The following is a 24,715-nucleotide window of genomic DNA, read 5'->3' as shown; positions in this document are numbered from 1 at the left end:
AAACAAAAATAATACTAAATTCTCTACAAGATTTTATATTACTATATTTCAATATATATTAAATGTAATATTGTGTAATATGTACTAATTTAAGTGAAATAGAAATTACACATCATAAATGTCATATTTTGAGGCAGAATATTTTTTTGAAGTATTTTAGTACATACAATTAGAATTTCAAACAAGTTAACAATTAGTTAATAAATATATAACCAAGTATATAAGTATCATTAGATACCACAACCAGTGATGTCTAGTCAAGTCTCAATATTGCAAACACTAATGTGCATGAACCAGGATTAAAATATTACTCTAAATATACAGCCAAATATTTAGTGACTGTTACATTACTTATACTTTTTCTATCATTACATTTTTATGTATTCTTATTTTAATCATTATTACTATACTATACATTTAATTATTCATAAAGAATAAGGATATGTTATATTTGATACTCTCTTACCATATTATATTATCTACCTACTGCGCCTTTGGGAATTTAGTGTGTTATCTACAAGAATATTAATATTTCTCATCTCTTATTATTTAAATTGTATTAGACTTTTACATAATCGTTTTATGTTTAAGCTATTTACAATATAAATAATATTAGTCGTATGTATTTGGGTTAATTATGATTTATGTGTACTATTATTTTTGAATGTTACAAGTTTATAATTGACTTTTTATATCATTTATAATTTAAAATAAGATGTTGTGTGTATGATTTTTAAAAACACTTAAACATTCTGCTAAATTTTAAAAAAAAAACAATTTGTATGAAAGAAGTTCTTAAAGATAGCATAAAATGCAATTTGAAAAATATGTTTTGTTAACTAATATATTAATATATTATTCCAAAATAAATAAACATTTATTAGATATGGAATAATTTTAAAAATATTATCGCTTTTTATGCTATGCCCTATGTAGCTGTTTAAAATTTTTAGTTTAAGTATGATACAATTGTGTAAGCCATAAAATATTAAAAATGCATACATAGTCTCAATATAATTTTATGAAATTCATAAAAATCTTAAGTTTCCTCATAAGTTTATTTAATGGATATTCAGACATTGGTATAATAGCGATTTATCTTTAACTAATTTTTATTATTTAGTTATATGATTAAAAAATTATTAATTGTAAAAAACTTATTACAAAATCGTTTTTTGTATACTGCAGTGATTTATTATTGTATTTAAATTCTATTACTGTGTGTAACACTCGACATCTATTCTATGTACTGTGCAGCAGAGCGTTTATCTAACCCAGTGGTTCCCAAACTTTTACGGCACCCTTAAGAAATAGTGTGTGATTCGTGGAACCCCAACATCTTTAATTCCAACTCAATCCCAATTTTTCTAAAAAGAGGTTATATTCTAACCCACTTTTTTTCTGTTAAACATAGGAAGACAGGTTTAATAATAAATATTACCAACTGTAATTTACAATTTATACCAAAACGTAGCGGTAACTGACAGCAGTAGCTTAATTAAAAGAAAATATAATTGTAGAATATTATGTCGGATATCGCAGTCAACCAGACAAAGAGATATATATCGTTTGGATAAATACGATGAAGTTGAAGTAAATAATTAATTAAAACTATGGACATGATGACATTTTACAAAAACTTCTTTTAAAGTAGAAAATTAAAATTGGAATGCCTTAGGCAATACTAATTCTATGAAATGAAGTTGTATAACCAGTAGCGCAACCAAGATTTTTCAAGGAAGGTGTTCCTCAGATAGTGAGATACATCCTATTCAATATGACGTAGAGAATTATTAGAAAAGTAAACTATATAAATATAAAAATATTAAAGTTTATTTTGCAATAACTAATAAGTAATAACATTATTTTTATTTTTTATCTAATAAATATTATGCAGCAGCGGCCAGCGGCATTAAGACGGCCATCGTCTAATATTTTAGTTATATTTTGGTGATTAAAAATAGGCAATAAAATGATTATTGAGATAAATGTATACAAATTATATAATCAATGTAAAAATAATAAATATTATATTTGTATCACTATATAAAATGCTAGCCTGAAACTTCAATTTTTAAAACTGAACCTTTGGTTACAACCAGTACTCAAATTGGTGGGGGGTTACGCAGGGAGACGGAGCTCCCCTACTATTTATTTTTTTTTCGCATACCCCAACTTTATTTTTTTTACAGGAACGAGGGAACGGCACAAACTTAAATCTAAAATAATTTTTATTAAAATGTGGATTTCAATTTATAATATTACAATTAATACAATTTTTATTAGTATCAAAATTATTTTTGATAGGTAATAGTTCTAGTTTATTAATTTATTATTATTTGCACTTCTATGGTCCTATATATATATATTTTTTTTTTTGTAGTCAGCTTATTAATTAATTAATTATAATATCACACTGTTCTTTGCTTATACTTTATTAGGTATACATATTATATATTCTGTGGACTAGTATAAAGGTAGAATTAAAAAAATCGTGTAGCTGAAAAGTGGTATAAGTAAGTTTGACAAGGGAGGGGCAAGGCCCCCCGTGGGTCTGTGTTAAGTAATTGTGTACTTGGAACGCAGTTTTTAAGATTGAGCTCTTCGACTTAATTTTTCCCAATTCGAGCACTGGTTACAACGCCTCATAAGCATCTTGTTGAGCCATGGCAAGTAGAAGTGACCAAAGTTATTGCTATAAGATCAAAATTAAAGCTACTCATTCGAGTGTTGATTATAATATCGTTTTGGTTTTTTTATTTAAATTTTTTTTCGTATACCATATTTTACATATCACCTACTTATTTCTTATTTATATTTATATTTTTATTTTATTATTGTATCAAAACATGTTTCACACACTGCGTGTTATACATCCCCTAATAAGTTTGATTTCATTAAAATTTATCATAACATTTAATGGTCTAGCTATCTTTTATTTTATTTAAAAAATATATTATTTTCAATCTGTTTAAACATTTACATTTGCAAGACTGGATTCTGGCGACTTGATTAAGGCGGGAGTCACATTTCAGTGACATTACTTCAAAATTGGGATGTTATACGTGATGACCAATGGGTTTAATATGTATAAATAATTTTTTTATATTTACTAATTGAAAATTAGTCGCTGAGTTGATTTTTGTTGACTATTTTTGCTTTAAGTGATGGAGAGGATTTACAGGAATCTAGGAAAAAATGCCCCAGAAAAAAAGCCGTAAACAGAAAAAAATTATTAAATATTAATAATATATATAATATATTATTTATTTATTTAATTATTTTTCGGAAAAAACCCCGTACCAACTAAATACATTATTCGTTATTTTATTGATTTAAATAATTAAATATATTATATAATCGTTTCATTTATCTATGTAACATTTTTTTAACATATTTATAAGTATAGCTGCAATCTGGATTTAACATTGTCAATAACTGTTATATTTTGTCATTTGTACCTACATATAATGAGACGAAGACTTTAGGATTGAAACTTGAAAGCACTGGAGGATTTGTGTACGTCAAAAGTTTTGGTTGCACGCCATGGGTACTATAAATTATTATTGGACGAATTATATCATTGCTTATAAATTAGGTATAATAAGATAAGTTTAGTATGAAGCGGTGGATTGTTTGATTTTAAAGAGTTGATACAGTCTCAAGTTGAGTATGGAATACCTAATTTGTCCTACTTTTATATGATTGGCCAAATTAAATTTGTATATCGTTATCTATGTCCAAGTTAATACTAAAATGTATTTTGTGAACATTAGCTTATTAATTTTTATTTGAGTAGGTACTGGTATCAGAACGGAATTTAATTTTTCTAATTTTGTTTTCCAAAGTTCAAACCAGTATTATAAATTTATAAGTCAAGTTACCAATTTTATATTATTTAGCTCATACTATCATATTGTAGACATTGTAGTAAATTCTTCACGCCTTTGTTACTTATTTGCCGGTTTAATGATGTACATTCCTTCGCAGCTAACCAAAATAATGCTTATGATTATTGACAACATCCGGACGAAAATTATTCTTTTTGTCATTATTGAATCATTATTCTATTAAAAATTAAACTATTATGGTTTATGATAATATGGCTCGTCGAGTTTCAGGGTCGATGTGTATACCTACACATTACACGCGTTTCGCGGGATCCATGATGTTATAGTTAGGTAGGTGGTAATAAATTATGAAATCCCAAATCTTGTTATTAGTCTACGTAATATTTTCAGATATAAAATATAAATGTTGATATGCTGTTATGGGTTTGAGAAGTTAATAACTGTTAATTATAACTTATAAGTATTAAAATTAAGTAGGTACAAATTTATTACTTTTATAAATTGCATTCAAACTATTTGTGCTGTATAACCATTTCGGAAAAAATACAACATAAATGATAGATTATTTATACCTCCACTACTCCATACATTGTATTTGATCGGTGTATATTTTTTATACTAAGATAATGTATATTTAAGGAATAATTCTAATACTTTTATACAATATTAAATACGAAATTCCATCCAATTTTTAATAAATAAATTTTTATAAATTTAATTTGTTACAAGTATTAAGTCGTATGCCACATAGCTATTTAATTTATTTTATGATTGACGTATTAAGAAAATTGGTAAGTACCATTTTAATACATAATAATATAATATATAATATCGCCAAAAAAAAATTAATTAAATTAATTAAAAAACAAAATGTTTCCATTAATCGTGATCAGTTGCAGTTATCAATATGCGTAGTTATCTATAAAAAAAAAATACGTATTAAATCCTAAAGGACTTTTTAGAATGTTAAATGTCATACAAATGTAAAATACCCAAAAATAGAAATACAATTACTAATATTATGATAAAGACTTAAGTAACTGATCAGTTAGTTTCTGTGATGAGTGATGACTAATTAGTAAAAACAGAAACAGTTAACACGACAATTTATAGTATTGGGAATGGGCTAATTGCTACTTGCTTTTATGTAAAGGTGCTATAGTTGCTACTGCTGTAGTGCTATAATAGTATAATTATTGAGTCTTATTAGTCTAATTAATAGTGCTATTGCCTATTAGAGAATAAAAATAAAGTAATAAACTATAAAGTGTTGTTGCCGTTGTTGGACATCCGCTGACATTTGAGGTTATGTAGTTTATAACGTACGTTTCCGATGTATAGGTTTCCGTTTCGTAGTTTGTGCAGTTGCAGCTGAACGCGCACCCTACATCCATTATTTTGTCCTTGACGAAAAAAAAATATCTGTTGTTGTTCTACTGCCTTCTTTTCAGTTTTCAGTTCGGTATTCGGCGCGATGATTCAATGATTGTTTTCTCGACCGATAATTTTTTTTCGCTCGAAAGTTCATTGGTGTGCGATTTCTGAATAATTCAAGACAATTATACTGCCAGTGTTTGGAATATTTACTTGACGATATAGTTGAATCGTATCCACGAACAAATGTGCACGACGATAAACCTGTTATCATTTTACGACGAGCCCGAGTGGTCGGTAAGTCTTTTGCCACTTATTTTATGTGTCCTTTTAATTGTATTCTTATTTAAATTTAACTTTTTACTCGTCAAATCCGTATTATTGCAATAAATTATATATCCGGTTAATCTTGAATATTTTGGTAAACCAAGTAAATAATTTAAATTCGCTATAGATAAACCAGCTGATGGCACCTAGTCTACTCTAAGCCTATAGAATATATTTGTAGAATATTATTTTTAAGGTATCTATTTAAATACTGTTAATTTATGTTAATGTTAAAATTGCAATATAAAACAAACATATATTGTATGGTAGATATAGTGTGAAATACCTAGTATATTTATCCAGTAAAATTTTATGTGATTTCAATGTAATTTTAAAAACTAAGTTAAGAAAAGATAAAATAAAAAATTAAAAATTATTCATTAGTATAGGTAATTTATGTACTTTGTCTAATCTTTTCACAACTAACCAATTACTTATTTTCATTTGGTTGTAAATGGAAATAAAGTATGAGTTAACTTATAAAATTAAAAGTTGTAGATATTTTGAAATAATCACAATCCTTAATATGACATAATAAATAAATCATATTTTTTTATTCTATTTGTGTATTTGTTTACATTTTTAAAATGAAATCATCATTTGATAATCTTGTTTTTAATATAGATTATATACAAATTATATATATAGAAGATACTCAACATAGATTATACTATACACAAATATATTTAATAGTTAATTTCAATTTATAGTTATATGGTACACTTAATTTTATAATATTAGAACACATACTTAATATTTTATGAGTAGTGAGTATGCAACAGGAATGCCATAATTTTATCTATAATTGTTGTTGTTGATTTAACTACCAAGTAGTTAATACATTTAAACTAAATAAACAATATTTTTTTCAAGTATTTGAGCTATTAATTGTTAAAACATTTATTATTTATTTGTATACCAATTCACCTAGTTTTATTAATTTAAATATCCAAAAATAAATAATAAATACCTCACCATTTAATAATAATTAGTAGCTTACAAAATGATAAATTATCATTAGGTACATATTTAATTTGACTTTTTTTTAAAGATTATTACTTACTAGGTAGGTACTGAAGTTTAGGTTTGAAACTATCAATATGGGAATACTTAATAAGGGGAGTTGTCTAGTGTATTTGCAAGGCCAAAATAATTTTAAAGCCTATAACAATCACTTTATTAGTGACATTAGTAATTTGTTGTATGACCATAAAATTTATTTATTTATTACCATTAAAAGTACCTAAAGTACTTACCTACTTATAGTTTATAGAGTCTTTGTTTTAAATTTTATATATTTTTATTTTATCAGGATATCTAGGTTCCTACTTAATTACTAAATATCAAAAAATTATTTTTTTCTTTATTAAAAAAAATATTTACAATTTTTATCTTTTATAATAAAATAAGTACTTACTATCTCCTATCCAGTGAGATATTGTGTCAATTCTGTGAATTTCCATGCACTATTCTGCTATAGTCAAACTAGTCACAGGGTTTTGAGCGCAGATGCACAGAAAAACTGATTTTTATTGGGTAGCAGCATGTTCTCTCACTGTATAGAGTTTAATATGTATACAAAGATACATGGGTAAGGCAGGTTGAATGAGATGTTTATTGACACTATCTACTTCAAAGATTTCATTTAAACCCCACCATTCTGAAAAAAATTAATAAAGGTCTTTATTTTTATCCCTAAACTTTAGACTAACATGTTAATAATAAGATTTCCTTTTTTTAATTCCTCTCTAAATATTCTTTACAATTATATAGCTTCTTTGTATATATATCTAATACACTGGTTTTGATCTTTTTAGTACCGCGGCCCAAATTTACTCTGAAAAATCTTTCGCGACCCACATGATTTCACTTTTCAAAAAGTAGTTATAAAAAATAAAATTTATATTATATAAATATGTATAAATTTGTAATATATATTTAGTATTTTATAGGTTTATAATCAATTTATTTTTATATATGTACTTTTAATAATGAGGTGTATGCAAAATTTGTGCTTGTTTTCTGTTATGATTAATAATAGCATTGACATAATAATTCAAAAAATTGTTTGCGACCCACTAAAAGCTGACTGATGACCCACACTTTGAGAAACGCTGATCTAATACATTATTAAATCACCCAATTAGAATTTTCCTGTCTTTATTTCCTATTGTTTATTTTGTTCATTTCTTCTCATATATCTGAATTTCAATCCCACATTATGATGTGTTTATTTTATCTTTTTAACAGTTTTATAAATTCTTTTATATCTTTGTACATTTTTATTACTTATAATTGTCAATAAATGTTTGATTTAGATATCTAAGAGTATATTACTCTATAACAGTGGTTCTCAACCTTTTTATGCTTACAGCATATCTTATAACTATACGTTTTGACGGAGCACTATAGTAATAAAGTAATAAAAATTTTAATAGTAATTTCCAGTGCTGTATTGAGACTTTTTGATCCACCGAGATTTTAAATTTCTATCTGCCCATTCATAGGTGAAGATTTGATTAAATTCAAATGTAGGCAAAAATTGTATTATACATGATAAACTACGAAAGACTTCAGCCCTAATATTCAATAATTTGGGGGTTTTTAAAACCCTAACTAAAAAAATTAATTATTAGCGCTTAATTATGCACATAAAAACATTAATAGCACTAAAAATTGGAAAATATGCAAAATAAAATTTTCAACAAATTTTTTTAAACATGAAATTTAAGATATATTTAATTTTACAGATTTTTAATGTTTTTCATAGAATGTGATGGTAGGTATTGACAGGTTAAGGGTTAGGTTATTGTTATCAGAAACGAACGGAATTGTCCGATTTAATCGACAATAACATCGGTCTAAGGCCATTTATTTTGGATGCTTACCATCTTAAAATGAAAAAAATTTGTTTTCGTTCACATATTTGTAAGCGGCTGTTTGGTAGGTTAACTAAATTTAGTTTTTAAAAATATGCCCATAAATAGCATTTATAACTCCAAATTAGCAATATAGCAGTAAAAATCGTAAATATGCAAAAAATAGCAAAATAAAATTTCGTGTATGACATCAAAGAAGTGTGAAATATATTTGTATCTTACTTTGGTTGTTCTAGGACAAACCAAGAAAAATATGCATTTGATAGAACTTCCGAGCCCTGCTAATAACATTGTTAGAATAGAGATACAAGTACAATAGTAGTATAAATTAAGTACATAATATTAAATTAAATTTACAAAATATAAAGTGATAATTTTAGTGATGTGCATCAGGCTGCAAAAAACAGTGTTTTATAGAATACAAATCAAGTTTTAATTTATTGTATTCTTTGGCTATTTGATCAATAAGGTTATTAATGCCATAAGATGTTCGATGGAAAGGGATTTCAAATGTGGGACAAAAACGTGAATTAAATTTAGGAACATGGAAGTTTATAAATTGTAATAGTTCTGGACAAGATAAAATACCATTTACTAATTTAGATAAAAAACAGATGTCTGTATATTTTTGTCTATTAACAAGAGAATCTAAGTTAAGGGAAGCCTGTATAGAATTAAGGGATATTGACTCGGATGGATGATTATTGGAATGCATACATTTCTTATATACGATTAAGCGTAAAAATCTTCTTTGTACATGCATAAGTGATTCCATCAATCCGACTTGTGATGGGTTTTAAATAATTAAACAATATTCCAACGTGGGTATAACTAAAGAAATGTACAACATTTTTAGACACTGTTCGTTCCTGAATTCAATAGTTTTCAATCTTTTTACTTATACTTACAGTTTATATTATATTTATATTAAAATGTGCAATTTAGTATTAATTTATATTTATTTAAACTAAAATTGATGAAGTAAATACCCCTCAAATACCCTTAGTAAATACAATAATTAATATGACTTTAAATTACGTACTTCCTATCTTGAAGTAAGTATCTTCCTGTAAGGTTAATGTTAAAAATTGTATATAAGTAATATTAAATAGGTTATTTCAAAATTAACATTATATAAAATTGTAGGTATTTATTTTAATTTCAACTATTGTAATAGGTAATCATTAACTAAGAAGTGATGTATCTAATTAATATGATTGTTAAGTTAATATTGGTCATTAAAATGGTATAAGCTATACCTCAAAACGTTTAAAAATTAAATTGGTATAAATACCTGTTTATTTATTAAACTTATTTAAAATAATTAGTAATTACCTACTTATTAAACTGTTATCTATGTTTTTTAATGAATGTTATAAAATAGTAAATGATCTGCGGATTTAAATATTCTGAAAATTAGTAAAATAGCTTATAGTAATATTATTTTAGTAAAAAAAAAAAAAAAAAATCATAATCTGATGTTATTATGATTGAAACAAGTTATAAATAAAACTGTTTTTTTATGTATAGGTACAATTGTACAAGATTATTTTTGTAACAAAGTCACTCATAGTTACAAAAACTATTATTATTTAAGTTTTTTGTAATCTCAATGAATTTTGAACAATTGGATTTTTAATTAGTATTAATTAACTTAGGTGTTACGGTATTTAAAGTTTAGATGAAAATAATAGACTAACATTTTTCTGAGTACCCATATTTACACTCTACTTTGCCCATGCATAAAATATTCTGATTTTGAATATGAGATAAAAAAATTTAAAAAATAGTAAAAACACTATAAACTTAACAATTAATCTGCTCGCATGTGATAACATTTTTATTTGTCAGACTGTTGTGTAGCCGCCTTTGCTTTTGTGTGGTACTGATATAATATCTAAAAATATTATACATTTTTTTATTTTTAGCTAGTTAATTTAAACTAATCTTTATCAATTTTATCCACTCTTATAAAATATATCAAAAATTATTCAAAAATGTAAAATAAAAGTTTCATATTTAAATTCTTTGATATTTAAAACAAATTTTCTGCTTAGCATTAATGTACTAGAACAAAATGTAATTAAATCTGCACTTTAATAATAAGTAATGTATTATTTTGTTACAGGACATTAATCATATAGATGAATTGCATAACAAAGAAGTATAGCACTTAACAACAATTTACTATACAGCCTCAGATAAATTCACCATCTAAAAAAAATGGCTGCCGGGTCACCTCATGATTTAGATGGGTTTTTACCTCTATTATCAACTTCTGATATAAGGATGAAAGTAACTGTTGGTGGTAAATTATTTACTTATTTAGAAGAACCTAGTAATTCAGTTGAATGTTCTGATATTGGAATGTTTATTGATGGGGTTGTTCAATGGTTATCAAACAGCAATCCCAAAGTTACTCAATATGGGATTGAAATAATAACACAGTTAATAACTAGAATGAGAACGGATTTTAGACCATATATTTCTACAGTACTACCTTTAGCTGTCGACCGTCTAGGTGATAGTAAGGATTCAATTAAAGTCAAAGCACTTTTTCTTATTATGAAATTAATGGAATGTGATACAATTAGCCCTCAGGCATTATTCGACAAAATATCAGCTAATGCATTCTATCACAAAAATAGTAATGTTAAAGAAGGAGCAATGAAGTTATTATTATCAACTGTTGAAGAATTTGGTGCCAACTGTATCACTATATCAAAAATTGTACCCATGATTGTAAAACTTTTAAGTGATCCTAATGTTCAAGTGAGGCATAAAGCATTTGAAACACTTGTTGATTTATATAAACATGTTGGAGAAAAATTACGTGTAGATATACAAAAAAAATACACCATTCCTCAAGGTAAAATGACTGACTTGATGAATAAATTTGATGATGCTAAAGCAGCTGGAGATTTATTGCCAACTGCTTTTGTTGGACTTAGCTTAGCTGATGATGATGAGACTGATCGTGCTTGTATGTCAGCACCTAGACGCATTCCTGGTAGTGTTAAAAGACCTGGTTCATTTTTTCCTCCAAATTCTGCAACACCTTTACAACGAACTGGTTCTGTAAGAAAACCCAATTCAGCGTCTTCTACCTCTTCTCATGCTGGTGCTGTTGATGAAGATACTTTTATTCGATCTTTTGAAGATGTTCCTACAATACAGATTTTTAGTGTACGAGATTTAGATGATACTATGAAAAAATTACACGAGTCTATTCAAGATGGTAATGAACAATGGAATAAACGAGTTGAATCGTTGAAAAAAATTAGATCACTTGTATTAACTGGTTCAACAAAATATGAAGAGTTTTTCAATAATTTGAGATATTTAGAACATTCCTTTCAAACGTCTGTTAAGGACTTGAGATCTCAGGTTGTTAGAGAAACATGTATTACTATAGCATTTTTATCTCAACGTTTGGGTAATAAATTCAATCACTTTGCTGAATCAATTTTCAGCAATTTAATTGATCTTATACCAAATTCAGCAAAAGTAACCGCTTCATCTGGATTAATTGCTATAAGATTTATATTAGAACATACTCATGCTCCTCGTATTATACCTATTCTTGCAAATAGCCTAGGATCTAAGTCAAAAGATATTCGTCGTGCATGTTGTGAATTCTTTGATCAAATTTTACGTACGTGGCCAACTCAAGCATTAGAAAGACACATCACAATACTTCAGGATTCCATTAAAAAAGGTATAGCAGATGCCGATTCAGATGCTCGAGTGTTATCACGGAAATCTTATTGGGGATTTTGCGAACATTTTCCAGAACAAGGAGAAATATTATTAAATAAACTAGAACCAGCGTATCGTAAAGTATTACTAACAAATACTGGATCTAATTCATGTTTACCAAAATCTGTAATGGCTGAAAGTACAAGATTACCTTCTCGTCGTCCAGTTACTCCACAAAGCAACATTTCAATGAGATCAAGCAGTGCCATAGATTTACAAGCTGCACAAAGAGCAAAAGCTCGTGCTCAATATGCAGCACTTGCTAGACAAAAAGTTAACCCCATGGTGTCCCCTCAATCTGTTACCAAAAAACCTAATGAAGATACGCATCAATCAGAAAGAATTGGGAGATCAAGAGGAAGAGTATCAATATCTCAACCAACTAGTCGTTCAGGATCACCATCTTCAAGATTTACTTTTGGCCAACCAAAATCGCGAAGAGGCAGTTCTGGTATACCCAGATCTCAAGATACTAGTAGAGAAGCTAGTCCTAATAGATATAGTTCCCTTGGATCACACACAAGTAGTAGACGGCCACCTATTTTGCCTACGTCTAGACCAATAATGGCACAAAAAATATTAATGCAGAGTCGAGAAGCAGAATCTGCCCTGGCTGATGCTCTGGGAAGTACTACTGGTCATAAATCACCAAGAAAAATATTAGGAAGATCATTAGATGATCATAGTGACGAGAGTGAGACATCTAGCATTTGTTCTGAACGCTCAATTGATTCTCATCGGCGGCCTTCCGATTCATTTTATTGGAATGGATCACAACATCGCTTGCATAAAGAGATTTGGGAGAGCTCTAGTTTAGATATAGATGATATAATATTAAACTGTGAAAGTTCAAACTGGAATAATCGCAAGGAAGGCTTAGTAAGCTTACAAAGATATTTGCAACAAGGAAATATTTTAAGTGAAATATTATTAAGGAGGCTAACAGATATATTTACTAAAATGTTTATGGATTCTCAAACAAAAGTTATAAGTCTGTTTCTGGATGCTTTAAATGAATTAATTGTTACACATAGTCAATATTTAGAGCATTGGTTATATATACTTTTAGCCAAGTTATTCAATAAGGGAGGTTCTGATATACTTGGTTCTGTGCATTCAAAAATATTAAAAACAATGGAAATTGTAAGATTATCTTTTCCTTGTGATTCTCAGCTAACTGCTGTATTTAAATTTCTCACAGATCCTACACAAACTCCTAATGCTAAAATGAAAATATTTGCTATGAGTTATATATCAAAATTAGCTGTTACAACAGATCCAGGATCAGCGTTTCCGTCTGCGGCAGATGGAAAAAAAGATTATGCTACTCTAGCATTAACAAAAATGATTGGATGGACTATGGGTAATAATATAAAGCAAGGACCTGAGTTAAGACGTGCTGCACAAGAATCTATTCTTGCATTATACAGTTTAAATGCATCTCAAATCACATTAAGATTATCCCAGTTACCAGAAGAGTATCAAGAAGCCGTTTCTGGACTCATTAAAAACAGAGTCAGGAGAAGTAGTGTTGATCAATTAATGTCTCCGAAATATCATAACCGACAGTCCCCAACAAGTCTTGCTTCACCGCCTTTGCAACAAGACAACACTGATACTTTCAATTCAGAAGAAATCTACAAGTCATTAAAACAAACCACTGCTGAAATACAAAAGTACAGTTTAGAATGCCATTATACAGGAGAAAGAGATGCTGCTTCTTATGACTCTGGAATAAGTCAAATGTCAGTCCGTACTGAAACTGATAATCATAACTTAAATGGTTACAAAAATGGTCATACTGCAACAACAGATGGAATTATAAAAATATTAGATGATTTAGATAAAGATTCCCTTCAACTGGATTATAAACAATCAAATTTAAACCGTTTAAAAGAATTAATTAGAGATGGTCCTTCTGATCTTCTTATAAAAAATTTCAAAAAAATTATTAAAGTTGTTCTGAAATTATTGATGGACAATGAACCAATTGTACGAGAACAAGCTATCATTTTGATTACATATCTTGTTCAAAAGCCAGAAATGGTTACTTGTTTTTATAATTTCACTGAATTGATTATATTAAAAGTACTAAATATGTGTTGTGATCCCTGTAAACCTGTTGTAAAAGTTGCTGAAGAATGTTCATTTGCCTTAAGTATCTCTTTACAACCAGAAACAGTTGTTAGAGTAATTACTCCATTGATATCGGCAAAAGAATTTCCTGTTAATTTGATGGCAATCAAGATGATGACTAAACTGGTTGATATGTATGGCAGCCCTCCTGTAGCTGTTCAAATGAAGGAGATAATGCCTGGTTTACTACAAGGCTATGATAATCCAGATAGTGCGGTTCGAAAATCAGCAGTCTTTTGTATGGTTTCATTACATAAAGTATTTGGTGAACAGGAATTTGCACCTCATATATCAAGTTTAAATGGCGCCAAGCTCAAGCTATTGAACTTATATATTGAACGTGCTCAACAGTCTTCTCCAACATCGCCCAAAACCACTTCATAACTAACTATTAATAATATTTATTAACGAACAAAATAATAAGAGTCCTATAAAGGTATTCCATTAGAAGTTTTAGAAACTTGTATGTGATATTCAAGTTGCTTCTTTTACCTAACATTGGGATGCTCAACAAAATATTAGTACTTTAGTCATTATTAACTATTGCCTTTTCAAACTCAACCACATAACAACGTTTTACATTTTAATATTTGATAATTTTTAATCACTAACTAGTGTAAAGTTAATTATTGTATTTAAATTACAATTTTAATTTTTTGTCAAAACCATCACATCTCCTAATAATAAATTAAGGAATTGTCTATTAACCAAAAATATATAATTATTTTTATCCAGTTGTAAAATAATATTTTGTAACTGTGTACGAGTTAGTTTTTAATATATTGCTATTGGTTGTATTATTACTATTGACTTGTTAAGATACTATTTTAAACTTTTTTTTTTAGTATAGTTCTTGAAAATCTATTTTTAAATAACTAAAGTACTGATTTTTATTAATTCATTTCTATTAATCTGTTTTGTTTATAATACTTCTTTAAGTTTAAACTTTTTTGTTGTCATATATAGTGTGTTTCTGTTAATGTCAGACTATCAACAAGTATTATTGCATTAGTTAAATTTTTTTATTTAATTATATTTTATCCTTTGTAATATGTGGCTTAAATTATTTATTTAGTCACATAAATAATTTAAAGTATATTATTATACATTTATAATTCATACATGTCTTGTTTAAATATATTGTGCCACTATTTTTTTCAGTGATTTTGTTAAAAATATTGTGATAATTGTAATATATTAGTTCAACTATTTTATATTTCCGTTTACTCGATGAAAAATAATTTACAGAATGATACAATAAAACAATTCATGTGAACTTATGATAAATAAAAAAAAAAATAAGTAACTACATTATCATTATGTTTGGAGATATTTTGTCGATAGTTTTATTCAAAATAATATTTTTTCCAAAACTGTGTATATTGTTTTATTATTAAATTAAAACTTTAAGAGTTAGTCAAGAAATAAATGTTATTTCGTTTTTTACGGTTTGTAGTTTAAGTAAATTATAAACAAAATGTTATGAATGTCAAAATTTATTAATTGTGTTAGTGGCACGCTAATTTATTGTGTAAAAATATATACTGATGAATTATTTAAAAAAATGTCATAAATTTATAATAGATTTTTTACAAAAAAACTTTTAGTTTCTACTTGTGAGTTTGTAGAATAAATGCATTATACTTCCATTATAATTTTTTGTGATTTTATTATTTTATTTTTATGGTAACTACTATTGTTGTAATGTTATTTTAATTTTTGTACAAAAGCCATAATAAAATTAAAACCCAATAAAATTAATTGTTTTTATTTCTTTCCTATTTACAAATTTTAGTGTAAGTACCTATTTAACGCTATCTTTATTATTTGTATGATAAACATGTATAATTTGTAATTTATCAGTTACAGTAGCTAGTAATAGACTATGGCTTTGGATCATACAAGTGTGATTCGAAAGCTGGTCTACTTTAAATGTCTAGCGACGACTAGATCATGATGATATCGAGGACAAAAAATGTAAATAATCATGAATTCATGACAATAAAAATAACTTCTGCTGCTGAGTGCTGACGTTTGCGTGCCCTATAATAATATTAATACCGAGTACGAACGTACAATAATTTCTAATGCCTGTTTAAAATGTTTAAATAGGCCTAGGCCTAGTTTCTACTGCAATTTATTTTCTCGTAGTTGTGGGCGTGTACGCGCGCCACGTCTCGCCATCCTCCCACCTATTACCTACCATAACATCGGGAACCGGTGAACCATACGAAACATTTAAAATATAATATTTTAATTAATAGCAATTCGATGAGCTGCAGATGAGCTAATTAATATTGTCGTGGTTATAACACTTATAACTGTTAAGACACCAGTCGTTATTCTGGAACAATAATAATATCTTCAATTGTGTGGTCGTATTTACGTAGAAGTAAAATGTACACAGTGATCATATATACCCACACGGCCACATGACTACATAATATTATTCAGTATTGTCTTGAAGAGTATAGTAGTTTTTTTTTTTTTGTGTTTTAAAATTTGGTCAACTTGGGGTTATTATATAAAGTAGATTATTCCAAAAATAAAAAAATGACGCAATCACGTAGCTTCTTAGGTATACACTTTAAAAGTGTCAGTTTCTTTTACCAATGATTGTTATTTATTAGACTAAAACCTAACCTTCGACTTTTTGTACAAAGTATGAAATCTATGATATTTATAAAATAAATAAAGACAACATAAATTGTGTTTAATGAAGAGGATATAATTCGATCTTTTTAGAAACCCTATTATCTAGATGTTTACAACAAATAAATCAATATACATTGTTCGTGTTATTATTTATTTGGTATTCTTAAGAGTAAGTAACTAATTCTCGCAGTTTTCTAAAAGTGAAAGAACGTGTATAATTTTAATTAACAGACAATTTCGCTTTATTCTAATTTAATTGGTTTACAAAAGAAAAATAAATACAAAATATATTAATGCTATTCTGTAGCATTGTAGCATACGTCTAACTTTACGTGGCCATGAACCACGAGAAATTATGTTCGCAAGTTAATGAGTTAATTGGCAAAGGCAAATAACTTAGTGAATATTATATATTTATCTTTTAAATATCAGAATTTATAAAATTTTTGGTAATTTCCGATTGTATAGTGATAAAATCCTGAGTTATAATTGCTATAATATGTAAAATATAATTCTACGGAAATTCTACTGTCGTTCGTAATTGTAAAGTTTACAGGACACAACGGGCTATGGGCTATGATTATTGATTTGGCCCAAATGTACGAATCCATTGATTCATCTGTGATTTCAGATTTGGCGGCGAATAGCGATGGTAAATGATAATGATACCCATCGTATATATGATTATTATCACAGAGCAATATACATTATCTATGGTGTTTACGTGTGCTGATTAGTGATAACCTATAATTCTTTAAAACTGCGGTCTGCAAAGTAGAGCAAACTGCAAAGTCGAAAAGCGTCAAACAACCTGTCCTGTCATCGAGAGACGAGACACGAGAGTAGTCGGTTGTTTATTAAGGTCTATTTAAAGTGTCGAAAGTTGTAAAAATGTCCATTGCTGCCGTTGAAGTAGGCGAATTCGAGTTATTGAACGCGAAGAATTCGTGGATATCCAAGTCCTGTCTAAAAGATATCAATAAAGTTGAATGCCAACCAGTGTAAGTTTAATCGACATTAATTATTTTACACATAATTTTTGTAACGATTTTCTAATGGTTAGAATGTTTAAAAAACTGTCATGTTATTGCACAGTAGTTGAAAACAATTTGCCGACTGATTCTTAACATTATAGTATTAAACAACTTGAAATACAAAAAATAATAAATACTTATCATTTTCAAATTAATAATTCCTATTAGTAATAACTAATAATTAAATTTGTCAAACTACTTAGTATTTAATTATTCTCGGTAAAAATACATTTTGCTTCTTGTGCATCTACCTATTTGATTAAATATGTACCTAATTTATATAACGAATATGTATTAAAATTTGTTAAAAGTAGAAAAAAAATTCTCTCGGCCCAATATATATTATATTTCTAGAATATTATACAAATTATTCTATCTTTATTATTAGTCATACTGTAACTTATCAATGTCTATTAAGTTTTGTTAGAGTTTATAAGTTTCATATTTTAATGTTATAGGTACCAATGTGCATTATATCATTTATTTGTATGTTTTTATATTTTTAATATAGATTACCTGTTAAAGACGAAAAAAATGTTCTTGTGACTTCAGCACTACCATATGTCAACAATGTTCCACATCTTGGTAACATAATTGGTTGTGTTTTATCTGCCGATGTTTTTGCAAGGTAAGTATTTTTTTAAAATAATATGATCTGTCTAAACATAGGTAATTGATTATTATTTATATAAATGCATTGTATACTATATTATTAAATAAATTAAGTACAATGAATATTTTTTCCAGTAGTCTAAATATGATAACGTTGTGTTCTTATTTTGTAATTAATAATTTATCATTAAATTAAATTAATTTTGGGTTTTTTTAAATTTTATTTAATAGATATTGTAGATTACGTGGTTGGAATACGTTATACATTAGTGGTACTGACGAATATGGTACTGCAACTGAAACAAAAGCATTAGAAGAAAAATTAACACCACAAGAAATCTGCGACAAGTATTTCAAAATTCATAGTGAAATATATAAGTGGTTCAATATTAGTTTTGACCATTTTGGTAGAACTACATCACCGAAACAAACCGAGTAAAAGTTATATCTATATAGTTCTAAATTTGAATGTAATATTTAAATTAAATTAGTTCTTAAAAAAAATTGGTTTGTATTTAATTTAGAATTGTTCAAGAAATATTTAAAGAAGTACACAATAATGGTTATACTACTACTGCATCTATGGAACAACTTTTATGTGAAAATTGTGATAGGTATGTAATTTATTAAAATACATTTCTTAAATCGCACGTGCAGATAATTCCTTATTTTTAATTTTATTCTGAAATTAATTATTTTGTTTCAGATTTTTAGCCGATCGATTTGTTGAAGGAACATGTCCTCTGTGCAAATATGAGGATGCTAGAGGTGATCAATGTGATGGTTGTGGACATTTAATAAATGCTACTGAACTTATAAAACCTAGATGCAAGGTTTGTCAAAAAACACCAGTTGTACGTAGTTCTCAGCAACTCTTTTTGAATTTACCCAAAGTTGAAGCTAAACTTAATGATTGGGTAGATAAATCTGGTGATGATTGGTCTTATAATGCTAAAGTGATAACTAAGGCTTGGTTGAAAGATGGTTTAAAGGAGAGATGTATAACGAGAGATTTGAAATGGGGAATTCCTGTTCCACTTGAAGACTTCAAGTCAAAAGTATGCAGTTAATTTCATTATTTAATGATTTTTATTTTTATATTATTAGCAAAATATCTCTAACAACTAATTTTATAGGTGTTTTATGTTTGGTTTGATGCACCAATTGGCTACATGAGCATGAGTGCTGTGTATACGCCAGAATGGCGTAAATGGTGGCAACCAGAAGATGATACTAAAATAACATACTACCAATTCATGGCAAAAGATAATGTGCCTTTTCATTCCGTCATGTTTCCAGTATGTCTTTTTTCTACTGAACAAAACTATACAATGGTCAATCATATAATGGCAACAGGTTTGTGATTGTAAAAATGTCGAGCTTAATCAGTATTTATGTATATTTATTATTCTTTTAGAATATTTAAACTATGAAGATGGTAAATTTTCTAAGTCCCGTGGTATTGGAGTGTTTGGAAATGATGCTCAAGATACAGGGTTGCCTGCTGATGTTTTTAGATTTTACTTATTGTTTGTCCGTCCTGAATCTCAAGATAGTTCATTTAGCTGGGCAGACCTAGCTACTAAAAATAATTCCGAGTTGTTGAACAATTTAGGAAACTTTTGTAACAGGTAATTTAATTATACTTTTTTACTTTTTATGCTTATGTATTTATATTGTTTAGAAAAATAATATGTAGTCTTATTATAAAAACTATAAAATACTAATTAGTAATAAAACAAATATTTCAGAGCTTTATCGTTCTTAGAAAAGTTTTTTGATTGTGTTATTCCTGAAATTCAATTAGGAAATGACGAACTCACTTTATTAGCATTAGTAACGCGTGACCTCAAAGAATACATAAATATGTTAGATAAAGCAAAACTTAGAGATGGCTTACGACTCATACTTTCAATATCTCGCCATGGTAACCAATACATGCAATTCCAAAAACCCTGGGTGCTAATAAAAGGATCAAATGAAGAAAAGTAATGATACAATTGAAAATATAAGTAGTATTTATTTTATTTGACTAATCTTATTGTATAATATTGTAGAATCAGAGCAGGTACAGTCATTGGATTAAGTTGTAATTTAGTTTGTTTACTAGCTGTCATGTTACAACCTTATATGCCACAAACTGTTAATATAATTGGAAAACAGTTGAACATTGATATCTCTACATTTTTATTAAACAATTTCGTATCAGTTTTTTTGCCACCTGGACATAAAATTGGAAAAGTATTATTCAACAGTTTTATGCTTATTAACAATGAATACTAATTTATTTTTATTTAAATCATAGCCAGCTCCATTATTTGAAAAAATTGATCCATCAGTTGTCAATCAATTAAAAAGTCGCTTTGCTGGCAAACAAAAATCACAGGAAAAAGAATTAACAATGGCTGCTGGTTTGGACCTTAAACAAATTACAACTGTAGAACAAATGGAAGAAGCTATTTTTAAACAAGTAAATAAACCTATTTTAATAAATGTTAAAGTTTTCTATGTTTCAAATTGTTTTTAAAATGTTTACCGCCATTGCTGATTACAGGTTGGCATTGGTAGTAAGGCTGCCGCCAATCTGTGATCATCCCTTGTACATATATTTAGATAAGTTTATGAATAAATCGGCCATAGACATACTGATTTAATACTTATTACAGCCATTCAGTACATATTAATAAACAATTTGTTGCAGTCAGGTTTTGTTTCCCGTGGTTTTTCATTTAGTTTTATTGATAACAACTACAGTATTACTTAGCAGCAGTAGCGGCTCATGAGTAAATATTCTGGGGAGACTTAAATTATATAACATAAATTCCATACAACAACTAACATTTTTTTGTTTGTATGTTAAAGCATTAAAACCACTAGTCAGTAAAAATTCTATTATATTTTCTTTTTGCATTTTAAAATATGAATAAATGATGAAATGCTTATAAAAATGTAAAAAACAATAAATATTAGACGAATATAGGTATATTAATCATTAAATAATTAATAAACCATGAATAAAACGTCTAAAACTAAAAAAAATAATTAAACACGGGCTACACGGTGTAGTGGCATGGCAATTACTGTCGTGAACCCAGGTTCAATAGCTTCTATGTTACGCAGTTTATTCTCCCCGGCTCCCTCCGACCAACTAGCCATGCCATTAAATGTTACGATTGCAACTGACAGGTTTCAGTTTCACTGAACTAGCTACCGTCGTAATGAGCTGTAATGTGACCCGCAGAAATGACTAAAATAGTATTTTTATCGAGATACCTATTAATAGGTTTTCGATTTTGTAACTTTTAATTTATAATAATAAACAATGAAAATGATATAATATATTTTCAATTCAAATAAAAATATTCCTAATTTCTATACGTTATTATTTTAAATTAATTATATTATTTACAAGTAGCTAGTTTATTTTTAAGGGGAGACGCAGTCTCAAAGTCTCCCCTGACGAGCTGCCTTTGCTTAGCAGTACCTTGTAATTACACTATGTGTGCAACTAAATTAAGAATATATATGTACTGAGCTCACTTATTAAACTATTAAAAAAAAAAAGGAATATTTTATAATTTATTTTATATTCATTTGATGTTAGGGAGATACAGTACGACAATTAAAGCAAAGTGGAGCTCAAAAAAGTGAGTGGGAACCATATGTCAAAACATTATTGGAGATGAAGAAAAGCTTAGAACAAATGAAATTAGCTTCCAATCCAATATCTATTGATGACTTAGAAGAAGAAATTTCCAAACAAGTAATTGCAATATTGCATAGATATTTGGGGTTACTTATAAATATGTGTTATACTATCAAACTTATCTAAATACAAAACTAATCAGTATATCTTCATAATGTATAGTCGACGTCTAGAATTTAATCCAATATTATCATTTAAATGCAAAGTAATGGCAGGTACATTGTTTTATTGCCATCACTTAGTATACATTATACAACTAAACAGAACAATTGATATGATATAACGCATGCAAGTAGATGGTGCTTGTTTCTGAGATATATTTTCTTTGGTTGAAATACAGTAATTTCTCTTTTTATGCTTGAGTTCAAGCTGTGTCTTAGCATAGCCATATCTCAGTCCACAAAGTAGTTCTGTCTAGTTGTATTAATGATACATCTATTTTTTATAATGTGCGCAATCACACATTGAATAATGTGGCCAAACTCAGTTAGTTATAATAGTTAACTGTTAAATATTTTAAATTAATGGTTTTTCCTTGTATTTTTAATTGTTATTAATTTGGTAGTGAAGTAAAAAATTTTTTGAAATAATATGATAAATTCTATCTGTTAATATAAGATTCAATTAGTAAAACTTAATTTATTATTGAACTGTATTAATTAAAATTTAAAACAGTTGATAAACTACAAAATTGATTAGCACGTAATTTTTAAATACTAAATATATAATCTTTTTTTTTTATTATATTTACTTAATTAAAATAATTTGTTGACAGGGCGACAAGGTACGTAAACTAAAGGAAGCAAAAGTTGAAAAAAGTGAATTACAACCTGAAATTGATTTACTGTTACAATTGAAATCTAAACTATCTATATCAAAAGGTGTTCCAGTTGAAAACGGACAAAAAAAGAAACAAAAACCAACTAAAAAATAAACTTAACTATAATTTTCATTATGTTGAATTTTGTTCCTTAATACTACGAGATAAGATAATAGTAAAGTACACAATTTTTTCCAGTCCTGTAACTTAAATCAAATTTTTCCAATTCATTTTCATTCTTAACTTTTAATATTTCTCTTTAAAATATATTTATTTTATCCAACTATATTTATTACATAAAAATTGTATTCATTAGTTGAATAGTTGTCATTTTTAAAATCTGTAAAGATCATATTAAATAAAGATATCCAATATGCAATAAATTTTATTTATAAATAAATATGTGTTATTATGTTTTACATATTATTAATTATCACTTATAATTACTTAATAGTATTGTGTCAAGTACTGTTTATTCAAAATCAAAAATTTGAATGGTGAACACTGAAAGTTAAGTCTTTAGTATACAGTCATAAGCGTGTGCAGACTTAAAGTTTGGAACATGTCCAAGTCCTATAAAGAATTTAAATTATATATTATATTTATGTGCACTGGCCACTGAGTGTATTTATTAAAAAATAAATACAAGATGAAATAATGTATTATAATGGAAATGAGAAAATGCATACTAGTCAGTACCGGCTATTCTGTGATTTACATATTGCTTCAGAAACACATAAAATTAGGTGTTAACTACATTAAAATGTTATTATAAAACTATAAGTGTTTGACATTGATGTTTATAAAAATTATGAAAGCCTATGTAGATAATGTAAATTCAGACAATTCATCAGCCTCCCCTGTGTACTATAAAAATATGATTATATAATACTAAGTTTGACATCAGTTTTTTGATCCATCTTAGATAGAGCTGCATATTGTCTTCAATGAATTTATAATTAAATTAAATAATTCCAAAATTTATTTTTATTTATTTATTATTTTTGGAAGTGTCTAAAAACTAAACTTCAAATCAATTTAGTTTAAATCGATCATAAGCTTTAAATTTTTAAGGTTAAAAAATATTTTTGAAGTATTTTATTACATTTTTAGTTGAAATTCAATGAAATACGAATAGAAGAAGGACTACAACTCTGAAGCTCCATGGGCCCGTGGTTGCTATAGTAACCACAGTTTGCCAATGACTTGAAAAAATTAATTAAGATTAATAAAATATGGTAATTACTTATTACGCAAGTTCATAATTCATAAAAATAACTGTTCATGGAAGCCTGCCGACCGAGAACCATTGTAATTTCGATGTACGCTCAAAGTACCTTACTCGGAGCCGATGATTTTTGTCGCTAGATAGCGCTGTTGTATACGAAATATACTTTTAAACCAAATAACCAGTTCAAACGTTTATATCACTATTTTAGCATGGTTACATGAGTCACCGTCCCATAGTACGGTGGAAAGTAATTACGAGTGCATAGTTCCCTTCATAGCCTCTGCGTTTAGCTTTCTCGGTCCTTGGGGTTACATATTGTCTTCGAGACGAT

The 24,715-nt window shown here is 27.5% G+C and overlaps 1 protein-coding gene across 1 annotated transcript; it reads left to right on the top strand.

The window, feature by feature from the left end:
- Window positions 1–5,255: 5,255 nt before the first annotated feature.
- On the top strand, window positions 5,256–23,462 carry LOC113552473 (CLIP-associating protein 1-like). Its single transcript, XM_026955351.1, has 15 exons — window positions 5,256–5,522; window positions 10,560–14,707; window positions 17,531–17,633; window positions 17,844–17,982; window positions 18,527–18,643; window positions 18,859–19,062; window positions 19,152–19,241; window positions 19,334–19,685; window positions 19,764–19,983; window positions 20,045–20,258; window positions 20,379–20,615; window positions 20,685–20,868; window positions 20,933–21,097; window positions 22,232–22,390; window positions 23,109–23,462. Exons 2-15 carry the CDS (start codon window positions 10,655–10,657, stop codon window positions 23,265–23,267), a joined length of 6,396 nt encoding a protein of 2,131 aa, XP_026811152.1. The 5' UTR covers window positions 5,256–5,522; window positions 10,560–10,654; the 3' UTR covers window positions 23,268–23,462.
- Window positions 23,463–24,715: the final 1,253 nt, after the last annotated feature.

This window comes from Rhopalosiphum maidis, chromosome 2 (genome assembly GCF_003676215.2).
Source record: "Rhopalosiphum maidis isolate BTI-1 chromosome 2, ASM367621v3, whole genome shotgun sequence".
In the NCBI taxonomy this organism is placed as follows: domain Eukaryota; kingdom Metazoa; phylum Arthropoda; class Insecta; order Hemiptera; family Aphididae; genus Rhopalosiphum; species Rhopalosiphum maidis.
Note: the sequence above shows the minus strand (reverse complement) of the source record. Positions and strands in the feature narration are given on the sequence as shown.